This window comes from Podarcis filfolensis (assembly GCF_964270895.1).
Source record: "Podarcis filfolensis genome assembly, chromosome: 7".
NCBI lineage: Eukaryota > Metazoa > Chordata > Lepidosauria > Squamata > Lacertidae > Podarcis > Podarcis filfolensis.
The window spans coordinates 10,884,475-10,897,581 of record NC_139603.1 but is presented as its reverse complement, the minus strand read 5'-3'; the positions used below and the strand labels follow the sequence as shown (position 1 = coordinate 10,897,581).

General features: G+C 41.0%; 1 protein-coding gene across 1 annotated transcript in view; it reads left to right on the top strand.

The window, feature by feature from the left end:
* Positions 1-13,107, top strand: part of GALNT12 (polypeptide N-acetylgalactosaminyltransferase 12) — a 33,017-nt gene that overhangs the window by 11,826 nt on the left and 8,084 nt on the right. The window contains exons 4-7 of the mRNA XM_083624689.1: positions 1,724-1,909; positions 6,606-6,723; positions 8,649-8,825; positions 11,045-11,176. Coding sequence (XP_083480815.1) covers positions 1,724-1,909; positions 6,606-6,723; positions 8,649-8,825; positions 11,045-11,176 — 613 coding nt within the window. The remainder of the gene's footprint in view (positions 1-1,723; positions 1,910-6,605; positions 6,724-8,648; positions 8,826-11,044; positions 11,177-13,107) is intronic.

The window sequence follows — 13,107 nt, the reverse complement described above, 5'->3', positions numbered from 1 at the left end:
TCAACTACAAAGAGGAAAAATCCTGACTATTAATACAGTGGTACCTCAGGTTAAGTACTTAATTCGTTCCGGAGGTTCCGTACTTAACCTGAAACTGTTCTTAACCTGAAGCACCACTTTAGCTAATGGGGCCTCCTGCTGCTGCTGCACCGCCGAAACACGATTTCTGTTCTCATCCTGAAGCAAAGTTCTTAACCTGAAGCACTATTTCTGGGTTAGTGGAGTCTGTAACCTGAAGCGTATGTAACCTGAAGCGTATGTAACCTGAGGTACCACTGTATAACAACTTTACATTGGCAAAGTAAATATATGTACATTATGATGCAGATTTGTTCTGTTCAGTTGAACCTAGTATGGTTTGGCACGGAATCAAACCATTTTTGTCTCTAAAACCACCATGGATTGTTTTCTCATTTCTCATGGGATGTTGTTAATGGGGAGGAAAGGGACAAAAGAGGTTGTTTTCCAGCTCTCTGGTGGTGACTAAACTCTAAAAAGTCTCTAGCTGTTAATTAGAACACTTGTGCTAATTTTCCCTATCGCAGAGTACAGTTGTTAAATGTCAGTTGTCGAGCCTCACCTGCAGTTGCTGCATACTTTTTCTAAACCAGGCACCCCCAAACTCAGCCCTCCAGATGTTTTGGGACTACAACTCCCACCATCCCTAGCTAGCAGGACCAGTGGTCAGGGATAGTGGGAATTGTAGTCCCAAAACATCTAGCAGGCCGAGTTTGGGGGTGCCTGGTCTAAACTAATGGATAGTTCCCTAATTATTCAAGCTTACTGCTTATGTGACTTATATAGGAAGCTGCCCTATACTGAGTCCAACTATTGCTCCATCTAGCTTTGTATTGTCTACAGAGACTGGCAGCAACTGTTCAGAGTTTCAGGCAAGGGACATTCCCAGCCCTACCTGGAGAGGCTGAGGATTGAATGTGAGACCTTTTTGCAAGCAAAGCAGGTGTGCTTCTTCTGAGGTATGCCCTTCCACTTCAGCTACATCCCTTCCCCAAATATATACTTCCTGGCATTGAGGCAGTCGCATTGCATTAGACTAAAGCCAGGTTCTCGGATTGTGGAGCAAGATCCTTCAGTAGGTTTCAAGATACTTGCAGTAGTTTAGGAATGATGGTTAATGTTGGAACTTCAGAGTGAGCCATGGATGTCAGAAGACAAATAGCAGGTGGGCCTTTTTCTCTTCTTGTGAATGTTCTCTTTTGCTTGAGATGCTATGTGGGAACTCTGCACGCAGTAGGTAGGGGCAGGAGATGCTTAGTTGTGCTTTGGTGTTAATTCTTAGAGCAGCTGGGCAAAAGAATAAAGAGGATGGGGTGAGGAAGATAAAGGACGAACACTCCTGCTTTGTCTTTTTAGACAAAAATCCTTAGTATTCCTTCACCCCCTTCCATAAATCCTCATGCCACCAGTGGGCTGTATGTTCTCAACTGTTTTACAAACCTGTTTACATTCATCCATCAAACAGAAGTTGGACCAGAAGGCAAAATAGGTACAGGAAGGGGATAGATTCAAGAGGTTTCATGGAAATTGAGCTAGCTTATGTTTACTTATTTTTTATTTTAAAAAGTTATAAAAGCTTCCTGCCGCACAATGGAAAATATTAACTTATAAACATACGTACTCTAGTGTGCTTCCGTAATGTTGTTTGATATTTCTTGCTTCTGTGAACATCATGCAAATATTATTTCTTTATTAACTTACTTAGAATTAAAGAAGAGCCATCAGCTGTTGTCTGCCCTGTGATCGATGTGATTGACTGGAACACTTTTGAATATTTGGGAAATCCTGGAGAGCCACAGATTGGTGGGTTTGACTGGAGACTGGTCTTCACCTGGCATGTAGTACCCGAGAGGGAACAAAAACAGAGGAGATCCGAGGTTGATGTCATCAGGTCAGACTGATTTCTACTTTCTTTGAAATATATTTTAAACTGCTAAACCCACTGGGCTGACTAAACTGAAATTTGCTTCTCAACACGGATTCTGAATGTTCTATCTATAACACATAATATAAATGTGTAGGTTGTCATATAAATTCTGCTTTTAAAATCACATATGTAAATCTTCCTCTTTCCTCATTTGTAAACATAGCTTTATACTGTACAATTCTCAGAACACAGAGATATTAACCAGTGGTGGTGGAGGTGAGAAGCCAGTACATATATGTTTGTGTATGTGTGTGTGTTACACATCAATAGGCCACAAAGAGAAAATCAATTGCTGTTCAGTTCACAAGGCCGTGGCAAACAGAATATTGGTTACAAATGCATTATGGCATATCTGGAATAGGTTTTTCACAGTCATCTTCACTGAATACTAAAATGTTCTTTCCAAATTACCCTTTAACAGGGTTGAACAAACTCATTCAGAAGTAGTACAGCGGTACCTTGGTTTACAATCATAATCCGTTCCGGAGGTCCGGTTGTAAACCAAAACAGGTTGTAGCCCAAGGCACACTTTCGCCAATGTGGCCTCCCCCCCCCCCCAAAAAAGAAGGGTTGTAATCCAAAGAAAGGAACACACACTTCTGGGTTTGATGTGGTTGTAATCCAAAACGGTTGCAAACCAAGGTTCCACTGTAATGCAAAATCTTACTTCTATGTGCTGGTAATTTGTACAGGATTTAAACTCCGCTTTCCCCTTTACAGTTAAGGTAGTTGCATTCTACTTTCCTCCAGACACCAACAATTAAAGAGCATTATGTACATGCTAGTTTTTTGGAAGGCAGTGTTCATTTCTAACCCAAAGTATTAAGAGTATACTCAGAGTTGTGCTATGGTTTGGCTTCATGTTACATCCAAACCCAGACTCATTCTTTGTGTGGAGTGAAGCAAACCATGAGCCCAGGTGTGACGTTAACATATGAGAGTGTTGGAGGTGAAATAGTCAAACAATTTACCCAATCAGAACCCAGATGGGTGGAGTCAGAGGGACTATCAAACCAGCTCTGGGAGGGGCGAAGGGGAGTTCGTTGGGAGTAAGATGGTTGGTTGGAGTGGGAGTGAATTGGGATAGAGTCTGGGGGTAGGTTGAGTTAGTGTAGCGAAATAAACTGAGTCAGGAACAGTTAGAAGCTAGGAAGACAAGTAAATATCTGAGAGGTGGTTTAGTGAGGGAGAGCAGGTAGCAGAAGTTATAGGTCTGGATAGGCAGCCCATGATTGTAATTGACCTAGACCATTTATGAAACCATACGCTTGTTAAACTGCAATAAATAAACAGAAGTTTCTGTTCCAATTTAACCCTGACTGGACTCAGTATTGTACCAGGTAGGGCCTGGGTGGTGGCAGCGAGAAATAAAGTTGTGGCACAGGGATCAATAGACGGTGAAACGTCCGGGGACCCTGTGTGATCGCCACACCAGGTTCAGACATTAATGCTAAGTCAAACCATGGCTTAGCCCTGGGTAGAGCAGCAGCAGCAGGGCCACAGTCTGTGCTGTAGGAACCTGCTCATTTGCACTAGGCCATGGTTTCCCCTAGTGTTGCATCCAAAGTGTGAGCAAACTAGTTCAAAATAAGTTTCTAGGCGAGGATGTGCATGTTCTGAGCAGGTTGTCTGGAGTTCCTGCAGGGCTGGCTCATCAATGAGCAATGTGAGGCAGTCAACTCAGGTGGCAGATCTGATTTCCTCCATGCATGCCTGCCACCATCTTGTGTGCCTGGCTGTTCCCTTTTCTGCCTTGACCTCCGCACCACTGGCTGCTGCTGAGGAGGAGGTGGCAAAAGGGGCAGCCAGGTGTGGAGGAGGCAATGGCAGCACATGTGTGTAGAAGAGGCAATGGCAGCAAAGTGGGGACCATTTTCAGTTTTGTCTGAAGCAGCAAAATATCCTGGACTGGCCCTGCAGAACTGGATCTCAATCGATGCAAGACCAGCATATTGACGAACCATGGAATTAGGATTTAGCCAGTTCTAGATGGAGTTGCACTGCTCAAACAGAACCAAGACCATAGGTAGGGGCTGCTATTACGTAGATCCAGCCTTGCAGGGGACGTAGTTCTCAAAGTGCCTTTTAATCAACTTCTGTTACATGTGTCAGCTGCACTCCTACTTGAAAAGATATCATGCCACTGTTTTCCATGCCCTGACAACATCCCTGTTAGATTACTGTAATGTGCCCCAAACAGAATTGCTTGCTCCCTTGTAACATCTTCAGCAGAGGGATGGCTTTGGGTACCCCCATCATCAGAAAGATGGTGGCTTTCCATTTAGGGCTCTTCTTCACATCTATTTGTCATGTGCCTCCTTTACGTGTATTTAAGTGCCAAGTGAAAATGGTTGTTTGTCCAGTGATATAATGCTATGTAATCAATCTTGATTATTGGCTGGTTTGTTGTATGGATTGATGTAAGCTACTTTGGGGGACATGGCTGAATAACAGAGTAAAAGTAGATTAAATAAACAAGGTGATAAATAAAATTTGAAACATACTTCGAATTGATACCGAATTATTTAACATGCATTATTACTATTGCTTAGAAGTCATTGGTTTTCTAATCCTTTCCTTAGTAGAGAGGTAAATAATTATCCCCCCTCTTCCTTCTGAGATTCTTTTAAAAACGTTTGAAACTGTCAACCTGTTCTCTTTTTCCTCAAATTTTCTTTCTTCTCGGCTGAGCGTGCCTGTTTCCTTAACTTTCCTTGTATGATTTGTAGCTCTCTGAAACATGAAGAACTTTTCAACATCCCTCTTGAACTAGAGTACCCAGAACTGCTTTCATTTTTAGTAAAGACCAAAACAAATAGGCTTTGATTACTTCAGCTGCCTCTTTATCCTCACTGTGCCATCTTTTGTATTGAGGAAATATCCAGTGTTGTCTTTGTTTTCCATTTCCTTTTCTAACATATTTAATACAAATTCCTTTGTGTTGGTTGTGTCTTTGTCTATCTGCAATTCATTTAGTGCCGGGGGGTGGGGTGGGTTAGGCTGTAATCCTAATTCCGCTTACCTGGGAATAAACCATTTTAAATTCAACAGAACTTACTTCTGAATAGACATGGTTAGGATTGCACTTAAAGCCTTTTCTAGGAGCTAATGTGGTGTAGTGGTTAGAGGGCTGGACTGTGACCAAAGCAAGTCATGGTCAGCATGGGCTAATAATTGTGTCTATATCTAATTTACTCATAGGATCATTCTGAACGTTTCTTAAATGTTAATTTCAAAATATATATCCCACCTTTCTATATAATAAAAGGCAGCCTAAAAACAAAATAAAACAATACACTGTGATAACAATAAATAACAATGGGGGATAAAATGGAGGGCATTCATACTAGATATGCTTTATCAATACAATCTGCCCTTTTCGCTCTTGGATCTGTCACATTAGTTTAAATTATTGTTTTTCTGGTATCTTCACCCTTCTCCCTAAATGGGTTTTGGTGTCTTGTATTTGTAGTCTGATCATTAAACAAAAAACAAAAAAGCCCGCTAGCCATTCTGGGCACAGTGCTACCTATAAATCAGGGGATGGCTGGGAAACTCCTTTTATTCCGAGGTCCACATTCCCTCATGGACAGCCTTCCTGGGGCTGCATACCAATAGTGTGTGTGGCCAGAAATATACAATCCTCAATCCAGGCAAGAAAGAGGTATAATCACGGTTCAAAGACACATTCCATCCTAATAAAAAGCATCAGAGGAGGGTGCAGGGCCTGTGAGGGGCATGGCCTACATAAGAGTCCTGAGGGCTGGATAGAGAGAATGAAGGACCACATTTGGCCCCTGGATCCAAGGGTCCCCATCCCTGCTGTAAATTAGCTGTGAATGTGCTTGGTTTGCAGAGGAATCCTAACAGTGTCTACTGAAAAGTAGGTCCTACTCAATGCAGTAGGACTTTCTCCCAGGTAAATGGGGTTAGGGTTGCAGCCTTAATCTTTCTAGTTTGCCTGGAGGTCAGTTAGAATTTAATACCATTCAGTAAATGTATGTTTGTGTAATAACATTCTAATGCGCCATCAACTCTAATGTGCATCTCAGTTTTCAGAACCTTGAAACCAAAAAAAGTATTTGCTGGAGAATGTAAATGTTTCATCGAATCTAATGTGCACCTTAATTTTTGCAACGTAAGTTGGCCAATAAAGGTGAGCATTAGATTTGAGTAAATACAGTATATGTGTGTGCCTTATTTCAGTAAGATATCTGCCTGCCTATCTATCTATCATCTATCTATCTATCTATCATCTATCATCTATCATCTATCTATCTATCTATCTATCTATCTATCTATCTATCTATCTATCTATCTATATCTATCTATCATCTATCTATCACAGCCTTTGAACCCTTATTCTTTGAAAGTATTAAATAATGTGGATTTATTAGCCTAGTTGTAATTGAGCAGCCTGTGAAAGCAGAATGTATTTTATCACAAACATTTCTTGAAACCAAAACTTGTCTTGTAAAATGTTAATATCTTCCTCCTTGTTTTCTTGGTAAGGTATGAATAAGTTGCATTCTGGTCCGTGGACATTTTTTGTAAAAGGTGTACCATTAATAATATGGCACTGATATGTTGAGCCACATAATGATGCTTGTTACAGAAAAGCAATGTGTTCCCTAATGTCAGAGTTACTTTCCTCTCATAGGTCTCCTACTATGGCTGGTGGGCTCTTTGCAGTCAGTAAGCATTATTTTAGCTACCTCGGCTCTTATGACACAGGAATGGAAGTCTGGGGAGGAGAAAACCTTGAATTTTCATTCCGGGTAAGTAAAGTTATTGGAAGTAGCCCTGAAACATTCCCCTCCACGCAAATCTCATTAAGCTCCTTATGTCTCCTGCGTGAATAACTGTCTTTTAAAGGAAATATGCAAGTAGTGTAGTATAAGTTGTTAATCAAACCAGTCCTTGCCAGTGCTATTATGAATACAAAGTCTAGTTCATTCTCCTGAGCTGCTTCTGTCATCCAGAACTAGGTAGTTGTAATAACATTCATATTTTGTAGTCCAGTGCTCTGATGGATAACTAGCTGGTGATTCCATAGTTTCAGGCAAGTCCTACCAAACGTTAATGGAAGTAAAATTGTACTTGCTATGCCCCATATAAGGAAAATAAAGGTAAAGGGACCCCTGACCATTAGGTCCAGTCGTGGCTGACTCTGGGGTTGCGGCGCTCATCTCGCTTTACTGGCCGAGGGAGCTGGCGTACAGCTTCCGGGTCATGTGGCCAGCATGACTAAGCCGCTTCTGGAGAACCAGAGCAGCGCACGGAAACGCTGTTTACCTTCCCGCCAGAGCGGTACCTATTTATCTACTTGCACTTTGACGTGCTTTTGAACTGCTAGGTGGGCAGGAGCAGGGACCGAGCAACGGGAGCTCACCCCATCACGGGGATTTGAACCGCTGACCTTCTGATCGGCCAGTCCTAGGCTCTGTGGTTTAACCCACAGCACCACCCGTGTCCCTAAATATTTCCCCCCAAAGATGAACGTATTCCCTACTTAAAATTAATGGGACATAAACATACAAGCTTTCTTTGGACCGGGGTGTTTGGGTTTTGTATGGATTGAAATGTTTAGTCATACGCGTATGATCCATAACTGCAAAGTCATTTCTTCTTGCTATTAACATGCTATTATCAAGCTTGGTTATATGTAAATAGTGTAGGTTGCATGGCAAAATACAGTTCCTGCCTCCACGTCACTGTTTGGAGAATAGAGCAACATCTGAGAATATTAGATGTCATACTAAGTATGGAACTTGTAGATTAAACTTCCCAAAACACTCCGTACTGCATCTACCTATAAAGAAAACGTACATACTGTAATGCTTCAGTCTAATACCGCTACTTAAATTATATACTCTTTGATCTTAATATAGTATCTAATTGAACGGATCTAATGCACAAATGAGCCAATAATTATTTCATGCTGTGAAATGCCCAGGCATCTCTTCTATCCTCTTAGCTGAAGTGTCTTCTGTAGCCACCCGCTGACTCCGTGTATAAAATACATTCTTCAACTAATTACATCCTGTGTAAAGATACTCAGTGACTCTGCCCATTTGTCCTGTTCCTTAAAAGTTAAGGCTGGTGCATATCTGCTCAAAGTTCACAAGGAAGAAATCCAAATGTAGGAAATATCAATGTTGTATGCTTCCAGTAATAATTGTGCTAGACTGTTGACATAAGGTACTTGCAATATTTGATTGTGTTCACACGGCATGAGAGATCAAACATTAGGCATATTTTTAGGGGAGGAATCATAAATATTGGGTGGTATTCAATTAAGTTGAATAATAAATCAAAATTATTATTATTATTATTATTATTATTATTATTATTATTAAGTTCTGCTCAGAGTAGACCCACTGAAATTAAGTTAGGTCCATTAATTACAATAGTTCTACTTAGTTGAATACCACCCATAGAATAGATCTTGAAATATGCATGGAGTTAAACTAAGCTATAGAGGCTGACACAAAACAAAGCTAGCCAGAACTGGTAATGGAAAGGGATTTGGGAGGAAGTGTGGCAGGAGTATTTGCTCAACTTCTAAAGCATTACCTTGAGCTTCAGTGGTACAAATAGCTTCTTAAACAGCTGCTGCTTAAGCCAGTTCATAGGATAGGGCTGCAATATTGCATGCATATAATATAGGCTGTTTTGTTTGGTTTTTCTTTATTTCATTTAGATCTGGCAGTGTGGAGGAAGTCTTGAGATCCATCCTTGTTCTCACGTGGGACATGTTTTCCCAAAGCAAGCTCCCTACTCAAGGGCAAAGGCTTTGGCTAACTCTGTCCGTGCTGCAGAAGTGTGGATGGATGCATACAAAGAGCTTTATTACCACAGAAATCCACATGCGCGCAAGGTAAGCTTACTGTTCAGATCACTTTTCTGAGGAGCCTGTCACCTAAATTTTGACTCTAGAGGGAAAAGGGGAGAGGCAAGGCAGCAAAGGGTATTATTTATGCCAGGCACATAATTTGAATTGCCTTGGTGCATGTCTGTTTTTGTAACGCGCTGAGAACGCAGAGCACTTTTTGCAGGGCTGTTAATCCATCTCACAAAAGTGACAAAATTCCTAAAGAATGGAAATGGTCTCCAATGAAGTAGATCTACTAGAACAAGGACTTACGGCTGTGCAAGGGAACTTTCCTTTCCTCCCCACACTCTGCCTCCCTAAATCTGTTCTGATGTTTTCCCCAACCCCCCTGGAGCAAATTTGGGGAAGGTGCAGAGGGAGAGGACAGAGAGGGGAAATTCCATTGCACAAGTGGAAACCCATGCAGTAGTGGATCTACTTTGTTGGATACTACCCCTTAGTGTTTTGCCAGTTTGAAAAAGAATAGGCTGCATAATCTTGATAATTATAGTTTAGCTATCCTGACTAGAATAACTGAACTGTTGATAAATACATAACTCTACATTAAAGGAAAGATTTTGATGGTAGAATTATAATTATTACAATTATAATTATTGCCAATCAATGTGGTTTCAGGATTAGTATTACCAAATACATTTATAATCTTGAGAAAATGTGGTCAGTTGGATAACTATAAATAGTTGGTTCTAGTAATCTGATTTTCATTTAGAAGAGGTAAAACTTAAGAAGGATCGCAGGAAAAAGGATTACTCTGGTACCCAATAGCTCCTGGTGGCATTACATGAAATCAAGGGGGACATTTGAGGGTTTCTAATTCAAAACGCCATAGGTTGGATCTCTCCTACCATCAGGTAGTCCTACAGAAGGGAGAGGCAATTTTGCCAAAGCCGCCTGTATCCTCAAAAAAGCTGTTCCATATGGTTAGAGAACCCTCTGAAACAGTGTGGGAGGTAATACATGGAACACTAGGAAGGGGGAATTGGCAAAAATAGCTTCCTTCCATCCCCACCTTCTGCAGCAGGAGCCTCCACTGGACCTCTGTCTCTTCTGCAAATGGAAGGAGAAACCTGCATCTAGTCCAGTAGGTTTATTAATGATTTTGAATAGTAATATCGCAGACGATCAAGGTTGCAGCTGGTACTAAAAATGTTGAGGCTAGGTTGGGATATGATTAAATGGATACCAAACAATCTGGCTCAGTTAATGGGCTGGATACAATCAAATACCACACATTTTTAATGAAGGTAAGAACACAAACTCCCTGATCTAGAAATCTGTAATATGTACTGGTACTGCAGATAAAGGGGGATTATGGTGTTTGTACTGAGTTACCTTTGTGAGACTTCACACAGATTTTGTCTGGATTTGGGTCCTTCACTATGTATAATGCTATGATGCTTGCCTATAGGGAGTTTTGCTGGTAACTAGCCCTCTTTCAATTGTGGTCATACCATAGGAGCCAACCCCTAGGGGCTAAGGTCCCTTTGACACCCCCCCTAAATATTTGAGGGGACCAGCCCCTCCCCAAGTTGAGGTGCATTGCCATTCAAATGGTGTGTGGGGGCCATGTCATGTGATTGATTATGTAAGGCAGGGCTTACATCCCCCCAATATTTAATTCAATCTGGCATCCCTGGGTCATACTAAATATGGTCTTTGCTCTATCAGGATAGTATTAGGAAACAGTGTTTGAAGGTCAGTGACTAGCTGTGAACACGTGCATCAGTTTTATTGCAGTAGCAAAACTAAAGTTTGGATGTGAAATCAGAACATCCAAGTAGAAAAAGCATATAGAATATTAACTTAATGATGTTAGTATGTTGATGTCCTATTTTGACCACACTTTAAAAAGCTGGAGGAGGAGATTTATATACTTAGCATTACATTTTATCTGTTTCTACTTTCAGGCCTGCACAAATTGTGACTAGCCAGGAAAAAAACCCATGGTGTACCAGCCATGTTTTGTGGCCTGCCAGAATCTAATAGCTTCCCCTATCCCAATCCAATTTTTGCCATTTCAACCCAGTAGCAGAATGTTATGACTATATGACTGGTGGGCTGAATTCAGCTTGGTAGGTCACAGGTTGTACAAACCTGACAAATATCCCATGCAGATGGACTCCATTTCCCTCCTGACATTTCAAAGTTTATGCTGTAGCTTTCCTTATGTTGAAATTTTAATTTACTTTTGGTTTTCTTTTTAGGAGCCTTATGGAGATGTGACAGAAAGAAGATTTCTTCGAGAGAAGCTGAAATGCAAGGATTTCAAGTGGTACTTGGATAATATTTACCCAGAACTCCATGTGCCAGAGGACAGGCCTGGCTTTTTTGGGATGGTAAGTAAAATGTTTTTTTAAGGTGGGTTTTTCGTAAGACTGACATCTCTCCTTCAGGATAGTTTGGCAAGGCAGAAATCAGCAGAAAGTGTAATAAGTTCAAATCTCAACCTAGCCATGAATTCACTAGGTAGCCATAGGTAATCCACTGTTTCTCAGCACTGGACACCGTGTCAATAATAATACCATCTACCTTGTACAGAGCTATTGTAAGAAGTACTGATAATGTGCAATGTATTGGACAATCGGCTTCCAAAAAAGTTTGAAAACCAGAACACTTACTTCTGGGTTTTTGGCATTTAAGAACCAAGGCGTTTGAGAACCAAGTTACCACTGTATAACTAGGTTCTTCTGGAGCTCATCAAGGGTCCAGAATCGTATTTGCAGCAATACAGTGGTACCTCAGGTTAAGTACTTAATTCGTTCCGGAGGTCCGTTCTTAACCTGAAACTGTTCTTAACCTGAAGCACCACTTTAGCTAATAGGACCTCCTGTTGCCGCCGTGCCACCGGAGCCCAATTTCTGTTCTTATCCTGAAGCAAAGTTCTTAACCCGAGGTACTGTTTCTGGGTTAGCAGAGTGTGTAACTTGAAGTGTATGCAACCTGAAGCGTATGTAACCCGAGGTACCACTGTAATCAGCTAGATGCTTCCCATTAATTAGATCCCATGATAGGGATGGTATAATGCAGGGGTCAGCAAACTTTTTCAGCAGTTGGGAGGCCGGACTATATTTTTTTTGGGGGGGGGCGGGAAATGAACAAATTGCTATACCCCACAAATAACCCAGAGATGCATTTTAAATAAAAGGACACATTCTACTCATGTAAAAACATGCTGATTCGCAGACTGTCCACGGGCTGGATTTAAAGGCGACTGGACCGCATCCGGCCCCTGGGCCTTAGTTTGCCTACCCATGGTATAATGCCACTATAAAGGAGCCATGCTTTTTTCTGGGAATACCCCTTCACATGTGTGCCGCTACTACAATATGTTAACATTCACCATATATCATGTGTAAGTGTATTATGTAATATATCAGATGACTGGCTAACAAATGTTCCTCCAGTGGCTTCCTTTTTGCTGCCTACCAAGAGGATATCTATCCAGTATTGTCTTGGCTGTCTTCCCCATAGCTGAAAACATCTTGCCCAGTCATGCTTGCTTTATGTTATATTTCCTCCCCTCTACTGGTTTTATTAGTTCTTGGCAGATCCTTTCTTTATGAAATCCTTTTTTCTTTTTCTTTTTTTTTTTTGGGTGATACTGCTGTGAATTTCCTTGAAGGGAAAATTCTTCTTCTTTTTATGTAGCTCTTGGGTCTGACATTTTGAGTTCAATGCAAATAAAGAAAGAATCAGTTCATTCCATGCTTGTTTTCACTGGGGAGAACTATGTTTACGACACATACAGCTTCCCAGCAAATTAGTACACAGAAGACCTGAAAGTTCTTCCAATGAAGATTCAGTCACATTATATTCGACCTGGCCTAAAGAAATTTGGAGCTAGGGTCAATAGTAATTCATATTGAAATTATTATTATTCACGACACTTCTCAACAGCATGACACTTCTCAACAGCAAATTCTCATTTGCTACCTCATTCTACGTAAAAAAGTGAATATAAAGTTAGATTATAAAAATAGTCCATATACCAGCTGAGTGAATTTTGACCATTGGTCTTCATCACCAGCTCGTATTTGACATTTCAGGACCAATTATAGAACGTGGGAGTCCTCCCTGGCACAAAGAACAGTCAGCATATTTTAAAAAGCTCCAGGGCATATATTTTCAGGCAGTTACCAACACAATCTGGAGAGGAAACCCCCCCAAAAATATAATTGTATTCTATGTGTGGTACCTGACTAAGTCATATTCACAGTAGAGCCCCTGAAATCAGTAGGCTTATGTTAGTAGTCAGGACTAACTTAAG